At 46.7% G+C, this 19,409-nt stretch overlaps 1 protein-coding gene across 5 annotated transcripts in view; it reads left to right on the top strand.

Annotated features, from left to right (window-relative positions):
• Positions 1-19,409, top strand: part of LOC118368345 (formin-like) — a 117,548-nt gene that overhangs the window by 72,259 nt on the left and 25,880 nt on the right. For all 5 annotated transcript variants that reach the window (XM_052496894.1, XM_052496895.1, XM_052496893.1 and 2 more), the window contains 3 exons: positions 5,959-6,051; positions 12,010-12,061; positions 15,520-15,669. In XM_052496894.1, the coding sequence (XP_052352854.1) occupies positions 5,959-6,051; positions 12,010-12,061; positions 15,520-15,669 (295 nt within the window). The remainder of the gene's footprint in view (positions 1-5,958; positions 6,052-12,009; positions 12,062-15,519; positions 15,670-19,409) is intronic.

A 19,409-nucleotide genomic window follows, 5' to 3' on the forward strand; every position in this document is an offset into this window, starting at 1 on the left:
GTCAAGGCTGATAGAGATAGATTTATCTTAGGGGGAGGAGCGGTGTCTTACTGTACCTTTACAATAAGCCTCCTGGCTGGCCCCATGTGGCCTGGGTTATAGCAGGGCTCTTGCCGGGATGGGAGGGAGGGAGGTGGAAGCTGGGAGCCTGACAGTGCACTGGGATTGTATATAATTGTGGATTAGAGAGAGAATTGTGCTTTAGAGCTGATGGAAAATGATCCAGTGCCTGGCGTAGATAACACTGATCTGTCAGGCCAGATCACGGACAAGACTAACCTCTCTCTTCCTACGAGAAAATAGTTTCCAAAACATTCATGCCTGATGGGCAAAAACACTATGTTGTGTATGTATATCTCTGGCGGAGTTTTTTTTTTATCGTCAGTATTGCTTAGAAATAAAGTGCACAGCAAAATCAACATGAATCTTTAATTGAAGTGAGTTTTGGCAGTAGAACATTGAGAACATAAACCTTTTTATATATGGCAGTCAATTATGTAGAGCTCCATGATTATCCAAGACAGTTTGTGTAGAGCTCCATGATTATCCAAGACAGTTTGTGTAGAGCTCCATGATTATCCAAGACAGTTTGTGTAGAGCTCCATGATTATCCAAGACAGTTTGTGTAGAGCTCCATGATTATCCAAGACAGTTTGTGTGTACAATGTTTTGTTTTCCAAACATCCCAGGGTCTACAGAATAATGTGGCATTGTCTTGATGTCCTAACATTTCCCTGTAGCTTTGGGCAAGCCATTGGTTAAGGTGGAGGAATTCATGGTTCATTTATTACATCAAAGTGACAAGCTCGACTAACCGCGTTTGCCATGTCTCGGAGCAGAAGTCAGACTCTGTCTTTTCATGTTAGCCCCTTCCCCATATTACAGTACAGTAACATACCTTATATGATGCAATACTCTGGCATACCAGCAAGCCCAGTGTCCTTACAGACAGCATGTAGTGGGCGTGCTTCCAGTGTACAAACTCTGTAGACGTCATGTATCTATGCCTTACTACAGTATTAACAACAAGCAGTTTGTGTCTGGCAACCCTTGATTATATGGCCATCAAATCTTCCTGCCATCATATCTGTCTTATATCACCTCTCTAAATCCAAATAAACCTGCATGGACATCACAGATGATAAGGTTTTGAACTAGATCCCTCTACATGTATTTGGATACTGAGGAATATGTGTGGGCATTTCATGTATTGCTTACAGTTCATGATGAGTAATTCTGTAAATGAAGATACATTTTATCTTGATTTACACATAGATATCAGTCACTTTCCACAATAATGCTGAATCCACTGTCTGTATGTGGGCTGACCCTAGCTGGAAATGGTAGGGAGCTTCTGTCTGTCTCCCAGCATGCAGCATTGTGTCTGTGGTGGGAGACAGGTCCCCTGTGTCCTATTGACTGGACAGAAAGCCAGACAGGACAAACAACGCTGACGGTAGCAGTGCGGTCCGCTTCTGTCTGACCATGACGTGACAGTCTTTTGCGACAGAGTTTTTTCCTCTGAAAGAAGAGCCTCAAGTGAAGTCTCTCTCTCTCTCTCTCTCTCTCTCTCTCTCTCTCTCTCTCTCTCTCTCTCTCTCTCTCTCTCTCTCTCTCTCTCTCTCTCTCTCTCTCTCTCTCTCTCTCCCCTCTCTCTCTCTCTCTCTCTCTGCTGCTGTGCCCACAGGGAAACTGATATGGTTGTTTGGGCACAGAGAGCCCAGATGAACACTCACTGGCCAACTAGAGAAGATAATGGACATATTTACAGAGCAGGCAGAGCAGGCTTCAGTTGTCCTGTTACACTGCAATACTACTGCTACCCTGTAATACTACTGTTAAACTTTAAACTGTAATACTACTGTTAAACTGTAATACTACTGTTAAACTGTAATACTACTGTTAAACTGTAATACTACTGTTAAACGGTAATACACACTGTTAAACTGTAATGCTACTGTTAAACTGCAATACTACTGTTAAGCGGTAATACACACTGTTAAACTGTAATACCTCTGTTAAACTATAATATTACTGTTAAACTGTAATACTACTGTTAAACTGTAATACTACTGTTACACTGTAATACTACTGTTAAACTGTAATACTTCTGTTAAGCGGTAATACTACTGTTACACTGTAATACTACTGTTACACTGTAATACTACTGTTACACTGCAATACTACTGTTAAGCGGTAATACTACTGTTACACTGTAATACTACTGTTACACTGTAATACTACTGTTAAACTGTAATACTTCTGTTAAACAGTAACACTACTGTTACACTGTAATACTACTGTTAAACTGTAATACTACTGTTAAACAGTATATCCCCAGGTGACTTCTGCATTAGAAAGAGCTCACTCCCTCCTCCTCTGCCTCCTCCTCTTCCTTCTACTAACCCTCCGTGATTATGCATTGTCACTGAAAGACAATGTCCTAAACCAGAGGCCCACTGGGGTTTTATTTCAAGCAGCTGCTGATGTTATTTGGTATTCCTTCTTGTGGCCTACGCTGTCTGGACCACATTTTGGAGGGGAGCCGCCTCTGAATTGTAGTCTTGCTGTTTTGAACACCCTTTACTGTGCCCACTTGAGACAGGGGGATTTTAATGTGTGAGGGAGCTAATAGTTTTTTAAAAGTAGGATATTTTCAGTCGTGTTAGAGCTAGATCACATGATCAGGTGTGTGTCATGGTTGTCCCTCTCAGCTGTGGATGATGTGATTGGAATAGTGTCTTTGCTTACTCAAGAAGTGTGCGGTAGTTCAAGTTGTCCCTCACCTTTCAAGAGCAACTTTTCCTCCGAACCTGGAAAAGGATAGTGGGTCACTGGGCATATTCACCTGTTCTTAATACATCCTTCTTGATTGTTGTGGAAACCAGTGAACCAGTCTTAGACTCTGACCAAACAGTGTTCCTGTTGTGTTGTTAAGACATTAAGCGATGCAGTAATAACCAACGCAAGGTATTTATTGCACAGCTTTATGACTTACAGCTTTGAGGAAGTTATTTTGGCAGGCGGCTCTGTATATATCATCCAATGTTGATTGTTAGGAGGAAATTAAATAGTTTGGCTCGCGCTCCGTCAAGTCATCGGCCGTTTCTTTTGAGCCCGTGTGAGCTAGGTGGTTTGGCAGGACAACAAAGGCCCATCCAGAGCAAACAACAAACAAGGCTTCCACATTCAGCCGTCACCCACATGTACAGTCCCACTGGGGAAAGCCAGAACAGGACAGGGCGATCTACTGCCAGCATGTCAGCTCCCGAGTGGCGCAACGGTCTAAGGCACTGCATCTCAGTACTAGAGGAGTCACTGCGGACCCTGGTTCGATCCCAGGCTTTATCACAACCGGCCGTGATCGGAAGTCCCATAGGGCGGCGCACAATTGGCCCAGCGTCGTCCGGGTTAGGGGAGGGTTTGGCCGGGGTAGGCCATCAATGTAAAATAATCATTTGTTCTTGACTTGCCTGGTTAAATAAAGGTTAAATAAATCAAATAAAATTGTAATGTGGGGCCCCTTCGATTCGGGTCGAGAGCCAGACCCGATCCCCTGGTGCGAACACCGGGGCCTCACTGCGGTGACGGTCTGCGGCCACTTTCTGGCGCAGCACGGTGCGGTGAAGATGGACATGAGCAGCGTCCCATGTCTCCGCGTGCTGGAACCAGTCGTCCACCACAGGAGCCTCGGTCTGACTCTGATGCCAAGGAGCCAGAACTGGCTGATACACACTGGAAGGGGGTGAGGTTTTTGGAGGAGTAGCGGAGCGAGTTCTGGGCATCTCTGCCTACCCACATCCTGGTTTACTCTCTCCACCTGCCCGTTACTCTCAGGGTGAAAACCTGAGGTAAGGCTAACCGAGATCCCCAGAAGATCCATGAACGCCTCAGGAAAAGTGACAGACAAACATATGTGCAACAGAGGTCTCTGGGAGAGAATTGTGCCGGCTCACATGGGGTGACGCCAGAGCAACCTGCCTGCCGCCTCGATTCCCAGAGGAACCAACCTGGCACCGACCGGCAGTGTGACCTCTGCGGCCACAGATGGTGCACGAGCGGGAACCTCCTCCGATCTCCCTGTGCACCGCCCCTCCCAGCTCCATAGGTATCGGAGTGGTGGTGCGGGAGGATGGAACCACCAGACCCTGATCTGGACGTCCACGAGTAGTCAGCAGGTTGTCCAGCCGGATAGACAGGTCCACCAGCTGATCGAACGTGAGGTTGGTGTCTCTGCAGGCCAGCTCCCAACGGACTTCCTCGTGCAGACTGCAACGATAATGGTCGATCAGGGCCCTGTTGCTCCATCCCGCGCCGGCAGCCAGGGTCCTATACTCCAGGGCGAACTCCTGGGCGCTCCTCGTCTCCTGCCTCAGATGGTAGAGGTGCTCACCCGCCGCGGGTTGTCCAACACCGCATCTCCCTCTCTCCATACGGCGTTGGCCCACTCCAGGGCTCTCCCGGTGAGGCACGAGACGAGGGCAGACACTCTCTCACGATCCGATGGAGCCGGGTGGACGGTGGCCAGATAAAGGTTTAATTGCAGTAAAGAAAAATGGAAGTTCGAAGCCCTACCGTCATACTCCTGGGGCAAGGAGAGACGGATCCCACTGGGTTCAGGCGGGAAAAGAGCGCTCAAGAGAGACCCCGGTTGCGCTGATGGAGGCGCTGGAAGAACTCCCTGTCTCTCCCAGCGGTCCATCGTCTGGACAACGCCTGTCCCTCCCAGCGATCCATGGCAACGCCAAGATGGTGAAGCATATCTGTATGCTCCAGGACGCGCTCCTCCAACTCAATTGCCGGGGTATCCTCTCCTGCTGACTCCATAGTACGGTCTGTAATGTGGTGTGTGCTGGTGGCAGGGAAGTCAGTCACAGGAGAATGAACTTGGTAAAAACGGAGCTGTTTAATAAACATCAAACCTTCGAAAACCAAAGTATACAAAATAACAACTAGAGTGTGCAAAAACCGTCGCACACCAGAATATACAATAAACACCTACATACAACAAACAATCTCAGACAAGGAAATGAGGGGAAACAGAGAGTTAAATACACAACATGTAATAGATGGGATTGGAACCAGGTGTGTCGGAAGACAAGACAAAACCAATGGAAAATGGAAAATGGATCAATGATGGCTAGAAGGTCGGTGACGTCGACCGCCGAACACCGCCTGAACAAGGAGAGGGGCCGACTTCGGCGGAAGTCGTGACAAAAATGTCCCATCTAGCTAGTGGGCCATACACTCAATGTTTTGGGTGGCTGGCTCAGTACCTATGGCTAGAACAGAGATGCCCCAGTATCTGTGGCTTTAACATATTATGTGTTATCTCCTGTAATTTCTTCAGAGTAACAGATTGAACACCCTACTCCCATTCTAAAGTCTTTGGACAAAACTATATTTCCATAATTTGTCTATTGAATATGTTGATGAAGATTTATAATCAATTTCTTATTTTTTCCCCCAGAAAATGGTGTTAAAGCCCCTTTAAAGACTATTACTTGGCTTTACTGATAATGAAACATGATCTCTGTTTCCATTTTGAATGCAGACCAAGCTCATTTAAAGTGATTGCCAGTTCTCTTTAATAGCCATCTGGTTGGGATGTTTTGGAGGAGATTCACACACTTCTTTTCCCTCAAATGTTTCCCCTCGGCAGGCTTTGGTTAACTAACTTATGAAAGTGTTGGAAACGTGATACCCACTCTCACATGTCATTAATTAATGTGCTACATTTGCTGTTTGGGCACGCTAGTTATTGTTTTATACCTTAGCCCAATGATGAGGCTCTGACAATAAAAAAACAAATGCCAATTTCACTCAGTACACCATAGGACACAGTCTACTCTTTCTCACACTTTCTCTCCTCCACCCACCCCAGGCCAAAGCTTTTTAAATCCATTCCTGCTGAGAAATGTCCAATATTGAACGTTTCCTGCCTTCTCTCTCCCCCAGCGTGTGAAAAGGATGTGCAGAAGGTGTGTGCTAACTCCTCCGAGGAGAACCTCCAGCCCTTCAAGGAGAAAATGGAGGCCTTCGTCTCGACCGGTGAGTAAAACAAACCAGAACCGAAGAGAGGAGGAGACAAGGCCCCGTGTGTTGACTACCAGGGGGTGCTATGTGTTGTTTTAGTAGATGTTGCTCCAGCAGACTCAGGGGGTTGAAAACATTGCGTGTCACCTAATACAGGCAGCCAGGCCGGGCAGCGAAGGCTGTTTGATCCCCAGTGAGAGAGATAATAAAGCCAGGGGCCAGAGAGGATACATTGGTTCTGGCCTGATTGGGTGTTTAGATGTGTTTACTCTCCCCTTGGCCTCCACAGGGCACTTCTTCTCTACCGATTGTAATGACAGCTCTTGGAAATTAGAATTCTTGAATGTTTGATATCACTCACTGCATCAGAGGAAAGCAGAGGCCTGTGTCAAGCAGAGGCCTGAGCCCATCCACTGGACTGAGTGATGAGACGACCTTCCCCCTCCTCCTCCCTCCAAATCATGCTCTGTGACACACTCCCAAATTCTACCAGTAGATAGTGATGATATATTTACTCCCTCTGTCATGTCTCTAAGCCAGCCTGTCACTTCTCTGAATGGAGAATGAACCCACTGTTCTCCAGAGATTAAACATTCTCCACATAGACTATTTATTGCTGAGGAGAATGTCAAGTAAAGAAACCAAACTCAGAGAGAAACTAGAGGTCCTGTTTGCCTTCCTCCAAAACACTGAGAGGGACCATTAAAGCCCAAAGCTGTAATTTAGCTCTTCTATATATTTTTTGTTCCCTGTCAGGCGGTTAGTTGTGTAATGGTGGAGCCCAGGCCCAGCGTCAGTTAGAGGGGGCTGCCTTTCTGACAGCACAGGGACAAGAGTCTAAAGCCTAACCCTGCAGAGGGGATTACATTGCCCTTAACATGCTGCCTGTACTCATGACTGCTATAAAGCTGGCAGGACATCCCTGGCTGAGGCCTCGTAAAGGCTGGCTGTACTCAGTGGGACATTTTGGGGACCACCGTGGCAGCCAGGGACACACTACACTGAGACAGAGACACTCTGATCCCCTCCACCTCTCCCCCTCCACTGGGCATCTTCACCCCAGAGCCTTCCCTCCCGACAGCCCCCTCCAGTGCCCTGCAAAGCCAGTCAGTCAGCTAGTAAAGCTGCTTCCATAGAAAGCATAACGCTTATCTACTTCCATCATGCAGACATGGGCTCCTGTAAGGTTTCTGTGGTATGCAGCATGAGGAAGCACAGATGTCATAGTGTTCCAAAAGAGAAAGTGGACATCCATCTCGGAGTGCTCCTCCGTTGGCCAACAGGTTCAACTGTGATTACTATTGATCATGGGAATGTGAAAGGGAGAGGAAAGGAGTTTACAAAGACGCGTTGTAATCCCTGATTTACTGGAAATGACTGTGTAAATATTCCCAGGAGTTATTGTTCACATAGCAGCAACACATCCGCTCAGAACATGCATTACAACGTGGCATGCAGACAGAGGGAGAGGTGCCTTGTCAGGCTTATACAGAGCAGGTACCAGGCTCGTGACACTAAAAAGCAACATAATGCATACAGAACCTCTTCCTCATTTGAATGAGTGCCAACTAGGACTCTGCATTTTGTCTCAAACAGTATGTAGTGGTGCTTTTGGCAATGTTCTCACAATATTGGACACAGTGGCAATGTTCTCACAATATTGGACACAGTTCATTTGCTTTAAACGATCAAGCTATCATCACTCTCGCTGTGGGTAAACATCAACCAAACAGACTGCAACTCAAGCATCTTGGCAAGCTAACAACCACCTGCATGCAATTTTGCCACCTTCACCAATTTTACACAGGCGAGGTGAGGGCCTTCCCACATTTCTGCATACCACAAAGAGCCACAAAGAGCAGGCTATTAACAAAAACACTGCCTCAGGTCTATGGCCCTCTATAGGTCTGGTAGGGCATCGGAGTTGCTTAAAGGGAAGCCACCTCTCTCTCCCTTGCCAACATCTTCAACAACCTCTTATCTCTCCAAAGTACTAGTGAGAACAAAAGTGTCACAAGGCGATCTACGTTTTACTCCATTGAAGGGCAAAATATACAAATGACTTGCGGCACACAGAGAATATTGGGAAACAATAGGGTCTTTCTATAAAATATGTAAATGAGTGGTCTCGCGGAGAGATTGCATCCACATGTCGGGAGGTAGAGAGTGAGAACTGGAGGCAGGGAAGTGTTTTCAGCATAGAGATGTTTCGAGTACTGTATTCATTGCGAACAAAGTCTGCCTTGGTATCCTTGTCTCCTAGTTACATATTGCAAACGGAAACGTATTATAGACTGTTTATTCCCTTTAACATTCCAGTGTGTCAAGCATGTCGTCTTGGTCAATATCACAGAATATTTGAAAGGTCTTTAAACCATTGTCGTTGCCACTGGCTACAAACTGGTATTGGTTTACAAAAAAACATCTTGAACATAAACTTTCCAGTGGGAAACGTATAATCCGTTCTTAATAAACAGAGCTCCTCCAGCAATTGCACTTTACTTGTGAAGCAGCAAGGTTTCGTGTAAGAGATGTCCATTCCATTATTCATCTTATTCATCAATGTCGTCATTGGTATTGATGGACAGCTATAACCATAACCAAGCATGTGTAGGAAGGGAGCCAGTATGAATTATCTCATACGTACGGTATACTTTTTTAATGGAGGAGGGACAGTCTGTTTGTCATAGTGCACTCCGTGCTTGCTCCTGTGCGAGGCATTGGGAGCAGAGCAGCTCATGTGATCGTGTCTGTGGAGCGCTGACCCAGAACTGCTTGGGAGGCTGTGTGGAGGCTGTGGGGGCCGGCAGGCTGCTCCCTCTCAGCAGGGCCCACAGTTGAACCCCAACGCCCTAGGCCCTGCCTCGCAAACCTGCTTGTGATCTCACAACACTCCTACAACGCTCCTACAATGCTCCTACAGCTCCAAGCCATTGAGCCTTTGTCTTGTAAGGCATTACTCTGCAATTACCCATGACCACCTCTGCTTCCTTTCTGTATATACAGTACTGCTCCCCCTCTCATGATATATTTTTGGGTAGAATGCTGAAATGTTGAGTCCCTAACTTTCAGCAGCACTCAGTTAGCCTATTTATTCAATGCTTCAGCAGTTTGGGAGGAAGTATTTTCCCTTTCCTTCAGAACTCTTTATTAGCGTTGAATGAATGTTTTGTTACTTTCTACAAAAACAATGAGCCAAACCCACCTTTCTGTTCTCACTTTAATAGAAAGTCTTTGAATCCTTCGGGGACATTTTGAGTAGTGAATACACTCCATGACTAATTTAAAACTAATTTTCCCACTTGAATCTCTAGTTCTGTCATGTTTTATTTGTCTAGTGGTCTATGGGCTTTCATGTGTTGTTCAATAAGCTCTCTTTGTTGTCAATGAATCAGAACCCAGTTACTAATATTCAACTCTTCCAAATAACTATGTGTTGAGTGGAAAGTGTCAGTTTAACATGGCATGCCATGTAGTCCTTTAACGGCTGAGTCTCACTCTGTGAGGTGTTCTCCTTTACGTTTACTGCTGAGAGGTGTCTGGCCCAGGGAGATGTTCCTCCCTCTGGTCCCAATGCCCCAGGGCTGCGACAAGGACACTGCCCTGCAAAGGGTGCAGTCGGGCCCTAATTTAAGATGTCTGTCACTAAAGATCCCATTGCACACTGGTGTCCACCAGGCTAAGCTCACCACCCTTCCCCACCAGGCTATTATGGTCATAATCATCTGGTTGGTCATATATGCACAATCCTGAGCTCTTCACTGTGTTGGCAAACAATGCTAATTATGTTGTCTTGGGCAGAGGCTTTGAAAACAAGTGTGCTTGTTTGTGCTATGGTAGTAGGAGGCCGTAAGCTCCCTCTTGATAGGACAACAATACGAAAACCAGCACAGCTTAGCAAAGTTCAAAGATTAGGGCTGGCAAGGAGCAAGGTATATTTATCGTTTCCGAGAACAAGAGATTTATCGACACACACACACACAAACTTTCACACATACACGTTACAGCTCCTTTTGATGTTTGATTGAGTATGTATGGAAATGGCATACACACATCAAAACATTTTTATAGCACGGAGCTGTAGTCACTGATGCAGTAAAGATTGTGTGTTTTTTCCCAGAGAGGTTCCAGGTCCTTAACACAGCTTATGTATGTAGTTTCCTAGCACTTTGTTATCTGACTGCTTGGTAAACCAGTGGTTTGGAAAAGTGTGTCAGAGTTTTAAAGGCCTAATTTATTGTCCTTCTCAGCATGAGCGTCTCATAACTTTCTAGTTAGCCACTACTGGTTTCATGTTTACACAGGGAGCGGAGGAAGAGAAACTTCACACATCCTCTTTCTCTCTCTCTCTCTCTCTTTCTCTCTCTCTCTCTGTGGGCCTCTCTCTCTCTCTCTCTCTCTCTCTCTCTCTCTCTCTCTCTCTCTCTCTCTCTCTCTCTCTCTCTCTCTCTCTCTCTCTCACTCACTCACTCTCTCTCTCTCTCTCTCTCTCTCTCTCTTTCTCTCTCTCTCTGTGGGCCTCTCTCTCTCTCTCTCTCTCTCTCTCTCTCTCTCTCTCTCTCTCTCTCTCTCTCTCTCTCTCCCCTCTCTCTCTCCCTCTATCTCTGTGGGCCGCTCTCTCTCTCTCTCTCCCCCACTCTCTCTCTCTCTCTCTCTCTCTCTCTCTCTCCCCCCCTCTCTCTCTCTCTCTCTCTCTCTCTCTCTCTCTCTCTCTCTCTCTCTCTCTCTCTCTCTCTCTCTCTCTCTCTCTCTCTCTCTCTCTCTCCCCCTCTCTCTCTCTCTCTCTCTCTCTCTCTCTCTCTCTCTCTGTGGGCCGCTCCCCCTCTCTCTCTCTCTCTCCCCCCCTCTCTCTCTCTCTCCCTCTCTCTCTCCTCTCTCTCTCTCTCTCTCTCTCTCTCTCTCTCTCTCTCTCTCTCTCTCTCTCTCTCTCTCTCTCTCTCTCTCTCTCTCTCTCTCTCTCCCCCTCTCTCTCTCTCTCTCTGTGGGCCGCTCTCTCTCAGAGCGCCGGCCGGCCTGGTGCCACCTCTACACAGAGCCGCACCAGAGAGGACCTCAGGCGCCAGCCTGAACCCCCCGCTGGGCCTAACGCCATTGGTCATGGCTCTCCCCCCTCCTCCCCAATCCCAGCCATGGCCACCCCTTCCCTTCATTAGGTTTACTTCAGACAATCAGCCTGCTTATGTAAAAAAAAAAGCAAAGCAAAAGGGGTGGTAGCAGCTTAAGCTCACCCTCTCCCAAAAGACCCCCAAACCTGCCTTTGAACAATTTTTGGGAGACTTCCCCCTCTTAAATCTTCAAGTGGGAAAGGTCCCCCATCATTGTAAAAAGGATGAATCTGGAAAATGCAATAAATCTGAGATCACAGGCACTCTCTGGCCCTAGATAAATTCTTGCACCTCGCCCTGGCCCGCCGCACACATCTGCCTTGCATTTAGACACTTTTACATGGCAGGAGTCCACAGGAGCCTACAGTTCCCAAGCCTCATACACTCACTCCTCAGCCCTGCGCTGTGCTGTGCTGCCTGTGCCCCTGCTACGCACCTCTGCCCCTCTCCCCTCCTCAACACACAGTCCACACTTAGACCTCTCCTTACACCCCCACCCCAGACACCACCACCTCACACTCCTCATCAACACACTCACACACAAACATCTCACCTCTTACAATTCACCACAGTGAAATCCATGGACACCTCTACCACATGCGCCACCACCGTAGACATGTCATGCTAATGACCCTTCACCCTGACACTCCTCCTGGGAGAGGATAGATCTGTACCCACCGGACCCCCATCTGTACCAGCGGGACTGCATGGAGTGTCATTGATGTACCTCAGTTTACCTCCATTTGGAAATATCTATTCCCACTACTGTATGTACTGTGACCTCCAAGCCTCCCATACTGCCTCACACATAGGTCTGTTTACTCCATGTGTATTCATCTAATCCATGCTGTTGTTTTGTCTTTTCCAGTTCAAAAGGACCACACTGCTGAGGACGATCGGCTCAAAGCTGCACAGAAAAGGTATGAATCGTCTCTGTCCGTTCTAATATAACACAACACAATTAACCTAGAGGTCATAGACCAAACAACGTGTAATATCTGTATGACAGAGGAGCTCTGTATTTCCTGACCTGGCTGTTTGCATACCTCTGTAATACCTTCTGACATACAGAAGGGAACTCAGCCAAGTATAATGGATGGTGGATGTCATGTAGCCATGCAGGTTCTTCTGTCATTTAGTACATTTTAGTCAGTTATCAAATGTTCTTATCTACAGCAACTTACAGTAGTGAATGCATACATTTTCATACTTTTGTTTTCCTGTGGGAATTGAACCCATAACTTTGGTGTTGCAAGTGCCATTCTCTACCAACTAAGACACACAGGACCAGTACAATCTCCAGGTCATAACCTGGCACAATGTAGACTAGCCCCGAGATAGGGAAGGGCTGTCTGGAGGGCTGCCTATGGAGACAGACACACAGACACTACGCTTACATGTTCACACACACGCACCAAACTCACATACACTGTGCCAATGCCGATAACCCGCCATGCCTACATACACACACTGTGCTCACTCCACTCTAGTTGTTATCGGGCCTTATCTTCCGTGTTTGGTACTACAAACTCTAAGAGTCACTGTAATAAGGCCCACCTTATTTAAGAAGAAATGGTCAACTGGCAGACGTTTAACTAGTGTCAGAGAAAAAACATATCTGGAAAATGTCATATTGGAAAAACACACTAGAAAGAACAAACAAAGCAAATCGATTTATTTTTCCTTGTTTAGATAGAGACCAGAATTGTTTGCTTTAAATCGTAACTTTCCAGATTCCAAAATAAATCATGAAAAGCACATGAAGGAGAAACCAAAGGATGCTTGACGCTGGAAAATGGAAACTATAAACTGTAAGATGTTGATTGCTTTGGACAATACTACAACTCAGCCAATGTTTCCAAACACCCCTGTTTCATGTTTCCATTTCAAGCCAAGAGAAGCACTCAGATTGGCAATGCATGGGTCTCTCCATCTCTCTCTCTCTGTGTCTCTCACTCCATCTCTCTCTCACTACCTCTGCCTTCTTTCTCTGTCTCTCGCTTTCCTCTCTTCCTCTCTCTCTCTCTCCTTCTCCTGGTGGTATTATGATATCTCTCTATGTGACTGTGTGACTGACACCAGTGTAATGAAGGTCTTGAACTTGGGGATATTGATCAAAAGGGTCCCACGGCTGACAGCCCTTAGCCTTTAATGAAGTTTGCCTTTAATTTCATCCAAACAGTCCGGGGCTGCCTGCCGCTGGGGGGGGGGCCTCTCAGGTTCCCAGGGACGCACCTCATAAAAGTGACACGCTGGTGATGAATATGGGCGGTGGGCCGTGGTGTGGTGTGTGTGTACCGTTTGTTCTGTGGGGTGTGGGTGGGCCCCGGCCCTCACATCTGTCCTGGATGAGGCATCTACCCCACGGACACAGCCACACATTAGGGCCCCGTGTTAATAAGGCTCATAGACATCACATCATCACTGCCAGCTACTGAAACACAGGGTCAACCCCTTAAGGAACGGGAATGAATTTGTCTGTTATGGCCTGAAGCCAACCATCATCATAGGAAGGACCATTTGCTTTGTAGAGAAATTACATTAATTTTGTCAATTGGTTGGCAAAATGACTTTATGGAAAGCTGACATGATACACAGTTTATGACAGTTTCAGAGATGTAACGTGAGTTTCTTGCTCAATATCCCGGGTACCCTATGCAGTGAGCAATGAGGTCCTTTCCTGAACATGCAATCCTAATTAGTTTCTTTTATGTTTCAGTTTCCCTGAGGTTTCCTGATACGTCCACAGTTAATGGACCATTACGTTTCCCCTCCCTCATCATGCTCAATTTCATATGAAACGACTGCAGCGTGTGTGCTGCTTACATACTTATGTGGTTAAAGGGTTGTTAGCTGGAGGGATATTTGAACTGTCACAACTTCTATTATACATTATCCATTGTCTATTGAAGAAGTCTCGTCGCCGTTAAAGAAACATATTTTGTAACAGCTGACCACAGGAGAGTTTCCCTTTCGAATCTGTTGTGTGGAATGTTATCTTAGCCGTCCAAATATCCATGTGATATTCCCTGTTGCCCAGGCTTTTATCCGCCAGTGAGGAATGCTGAACATAGGTACAGAAATAAATGGCCTCACGGCAGGTGCGTCATGGCCCTCCAGAAGTGCGTGGTATGTGCTTGTAGGACTCAGAGTGTGTATATATGTGTGTGTGTGTGTGTGTTGTGTCTTTGTGTGAGAGTGTGTGTGCGGGTTATCTTTGTGTGTGTGTGTGTGGTGTCTTTGTGTGTGTGTGTGTGTGTGTGTGTGTGTGTGTGTGTGTGTGTGTGTGTGTGTGTGTGTGTGTGTGTGTGTGTGTGTGTGTGTGTGTGTGTGTGTGTGTGTGTGTGTGTGTGTGTGTGTGTGTGTGTGCGTGTGCGTGTGTGACAGAGAGAGTAAGGAAAAGAGCTAAGCTTACCACACTACAGACTGTGTGTGATTTGTGTGAGCTCTGACACCTGACCCAGGGTCAGGGAAGGAGCCAATACAAAAGGAGCCTAGTTAATCACGCTGGGCCGTGCTGGTCGGGTCTACAAAGGCCTACAGAATGGATGTCAATTTGGTATGTTCTGTTCCTCCTGGGTTCCGCTGGCCTGGCCTAGTCTGGTTGTTGAACGAGTCAAGACGAGGATGATCTACTGCACCATCTTCCCCAGCACTGGAGTGTCGGAGGAGCACATGACGGATATCTGGGGAATGGGAAGCGGCTAGTATGTGGGAGCAGCCGTCTGCCGCGCACATTGCCCCATCCCCCAACACTCCCCTCCCAACATGTCTTACATTAGCGTCGCAACAGCCACCTACCATCTGGAAGTCAAAACCTCTGTGTCAATCTGGGAGCATCTCCTGAATCATTGTGCCTCTATATCAAGCGCTCGACAGGCTGGGCAAAACATTTTTTTTTTCAATGTTTAGGTTAGAGAAAGCCCCAGAGGAGCAGGCTGCTTTTTAAACCCTTTGAGCACTGCTGTGAGCCTTGTGGAGAGTTTAGATTCGGTTACAATTGAATTAGTCTGAGGATCTGCCATACAAGGGCGTAGATTCTCATCTCGTTAAGGCTGAGAATCTTGAATGAGAATCTTGAATATCTTTATGTCTCTACTGTTACTGGACTTGATGTCTCAGATAGCAAGTTGGATGAACGTAATCAATGTGTGTGTACAATACAATACAACTTTATTAATCCCCAAGGGGCAATTCATTCACGTGTGTGTGTGTGTGGGGGGTGGGGGGGGGGGTGACCCCTGGCACTGTTCCCCTCCAGGCTATAGAGGAGGTCAATGTGATAATGGAGCCTCCGCTACCGGCTGTCCCCTGTGACCCAGTGAGATGTTCTCTCACTGCCCGTCTCTCTCTTCTTCCCTCTGTTTCTCCCACACAGCTTCCTGGACATGGTGAGCTACTTTGGGCTCAAGCCAAAGTCTGGGGAGAAGGAGGTGGCTCCCGGTTACGTCTTCATGCTCTGGTACGAGTTCTGCAGCGACTTTAAGAATACTTGGAAGCGGGAGAGTAAGACCATCTCCAAAGAGAGGTGAGTGGAAGAAACCATGTCTGCATCACCATTCGTTAGCACTCATATTAAATCACACAGCTAATGACGAAAGGGAAAGTTCTAGAGCTCTTTGCCAACTATCTTTTTCTAGAAACCTGAGTGTTCTTCATTTGATTACATTAAAGGGGGATATGTTATGACTGGGCCAAAGTTCAGTCTTCACACATGAAATCTGTTGACCAGAATCCTTTAGTCGCTCTTGTCCTACCCATCTTTAATACATACCTGATTGTTGGTGTCCCTCAAGTTTCTGTGTGATACAAAACACCCTGAATGGAGAATTATGAATTCTGTAAACAGTGTGGAGTGTAGCTGTTTTTACCAGTTATTAAAGCACAGGGGCGTCAAAGAGAAGGTAGGCAGGCCGGGCCCAGGGCCTGGTTCAATGTCAAAGACTGGGACTGGATTTACGATGTTTCATCTGACCCGAGGCGTGGTGTCAGGGGGAGTCCCACTGCGGGACAGCAGTTCTCCTGGAGGCCTTCTGGCTTTACTAGCAGGGGCCTGTTAAAGACTGTGTGTTCTGAGAGGACTGTTAAACATGGTCATGGTTTGACCAGTCCACAGGGCTGCAGGTTTACTGCACATGGAGAGATGCAGCACTGGCCTAACCTGTGCCAAGTATCTGGTCAGGGCTGCTGGAAGGGACAGTGAGGGGCCAGACGTGTGCTAGGCTATTTTGGCATCACGGCACTAAGCTCTTAGGGGCCGATTCCAACTTAGGAATTTACGCATTTCCTACACACTACTCAGTATTTGGTATTCAGACTTACCTTATTCTGTCACGTAACACGGTGTGGCTACCTTGCACGCTCTGATTCAATTTCATTCAACCTCTGAAAACCAACAGACTTTCTCATGGAGTTTTCATTACATTTATCTTAAGCCATCCCTTTAAATACTGTGTACCTTTTAGTTAGAATGTTGTCAACATACTCACTAGAATATATTGTAATGAAACAGCAGGGAGCAGGTCTCGAACCCTCGATCTTCGAGCCCGAGGTCCCGCGCGCTATCAACGGTGCATGCTTGTGCGGTAGAGTCGATTTCTGAGCTTATAAACCCAGGGCCGTTGCACTACTCCCTCCTTTCAAAGAGCACGTCCTCGCGCTAGCTTGTGGCTCTACGTCTTACAGGAACGTGCTCCCCGGCAAAGCACACACACTGTCGTGGATGCAAGGTCCGATCACTTCCGACACCAATGTAATGAAACAGCAGGGAGCAGGTCTCGAACCCTCGACCTTCGAGCCCGAGGTCACAAAAGCATGCTCGTGTGGTAATGTCGATTTCCGCGCTTATAAACCCAGGGTCGTTACAATATCAAGAGAACTGGTTCAGAATATTAGGGATCAATAAAAGAACGACATTTAAATATCTGCACATTCGTCACCGTTTCAGCACCAATTGGTAGATTTGAAAATGCTCTGATCTTGTGGATTATTTAGGGTTAGGAAAGTATTTATGAATCACAAAAAAAATGGTTTGGAGAACCATTTATGGTTTACATTTATGCCAGCAGCATGCCACCCTGCATACCACTGCTGGCTTGCTTCTGAAGCTAAGCAGGGTTGGTCCTGGTCAGTTCCTGGATGGGAGACCAGATGCTGCTGAAAGTGGTGTTGGGGGGCCAGTAGGAGGCACTCTTTCCTCTGGTCTACAAAAGTATCCCAATGCCTGAGGGCAGTGATTGGGGAAACCGCCCTGTGTAGGGTGCTGTCTTTCGGGTGGGACGTTAAACGGATGTCCTGACTCTCTGAGGTCATTAAAGATCCCATGGCACTTATCGGCACTTATCTTAGGGGTGTTAACCCAGGTGTCTTGGCTAAATTCCCAATCTGGCCCTTGAACCATCACGGTCACCTAATAATCACCAGTTTACAATTGGCTCATTCCTTTCCCCTGTAACTGTTCACCAAGTAGTTGCTGCAAATGAGAACATGTTCTCAGTCAACATACCTGGTACAATAATGGATAAATAAAATAATGGATAAATAATATGAATGAAAGAAAACAGTGGTTTGATTCATTCAGAAAATTGCCACATTCATCAACCCATGGTAATGTTGGAAGATTGGAATAGATTAGACATAGAATTATTATTATAGGGAGAATACTAACCATGGAACGACATGGCCAAGTATTGCACCATGCGTCTGGTTCAAACTGTCACAACTTTTTTTGTATATTATCAACTGTTACTAAGGATCGTCATCAACAACCGCACCACCATGGCTGCGTTTACAGAGAAAGCAAATGAAGGTAAAGAAAACAATATAATTAAATGCAATGATAATGTAGGCTATACCAACTGAATGGAACTAACAGTAAATTGCCAGTTGAATGTGTGGCTTTTAGGCTTACTGACGGCCGATACTGATAGTGGCTAATATTTTAACATGATAGAAATAGGAAAGCCACAGCATTTCATAAACTCTACTGCGGGAAAGTTGATATGCTTCAGTTTTCTGCCATATGACTGGTTTCACATTTGTCTAAAGGTTATAACATAAAATAGATCTAAAACAAGTGTCCTTCATATTTACAATTCCTGTAACGTGTGCGCTGGGAGTCGGGATGCAAGTTCAGGGAGTGAGGGTTTTAATCAAATAAATGGAACATAATACTAACCAAGAAACACGAACAACGCACAGACATGAAACTTAAACAGAAACAATGACACCTGGGGAAGGAACCAAAGGGAGTGACATATAAAGGGCAGGTAATCAAGGAGGTGATGGAGTCCAGGTGAGTGTCATTATGCGCTGATACGTGTAACGATGGTGACAGGAGTGTGCAATAATGAGCAGCCAGGTGACCTAGAGGCCGGAGAGGGAGCACACGTGACAGTACCCCCTCCCCGCGGCACCAGCCGCAGGACGCAGACCAAAATGACGATCCCGGAGATCAGGGGTGGACGGGTCACCTCTGCTAAGGCGCGGGAACCTGCCGATCCGGCTGAGACGCTGGAGCATGTCGACATAGAGTGCCAGAGAGAGAGTATACGTGGCAATACTCCCTCCCCAGCGCGCGAGTCCAGCCGCAGGTTGCCAACCAAAGGGACGGTCCCGGGGATCAGGAGCCGACCGGTCACCTCCGCTGAGGCGCAGAAACCTGACGAACCGGCTGGGGTGTGAGAGCCCAATGAGCCGGCTGAGACCTCCCCAGTTGCCTCGGTCGAGGCACGGGAACCTGTTCACCTAGCTGAGGCATGGGAGCCTATCGACCCCGCTGAGGCATGGCAGCCTGTCGAGCCAGCTTTAAAAAATATATATTTATCTCCTTTATTTAACCAGGTAGGCCAGTTGAAAACAAGGTCTCATTTACAACTGCGACCTGGTCAAGATAAAGCAAAGCAGTGCGACACAAACAACACAGAGTTACACATGGAATACACAAACATACAGTCAATAACACAATAGAAAAAATCTATATACAGTGTGTGCAAATGAGGTAAGATTAGGGAGGTAAGGCAATAAATAGGCCGTAGTTGCGAAGTAATTACAATTTAGCAATTAAACACTGGAGTGATAGATATGCAGAAGATGAATGTGCAAGTAGAGATACTGGGATGCAAAGGAGCAACAAACAAAAAAACAATATGGGGATGAGGTAGTTGAATGGACTATTTACAGATGGGCTGTGTACAGGTGCAATGATCTGTGAGCTGTTCTAACAGCTGATGCTAAAGTTAGTGAGGGAGATATGAGTCTCCAGCTTCA

This window comes from Oncorhynchus keta, chromosome 35 (genome assembly GCF_023373465.1).
Source record: "Oncorhynchus keta strain PuntledgeMale-10-30-2019 chromosome 35, Oket_V2, whole genome shotgun sequence".
Taxonomy (NCBI): domain Eukaryota; kingdom Metazoa; phylum Chordata; class Actinopteri; order Salmoniformes; family Salmonidae; genus Oncorhynchus; species Oncorhynchus keta.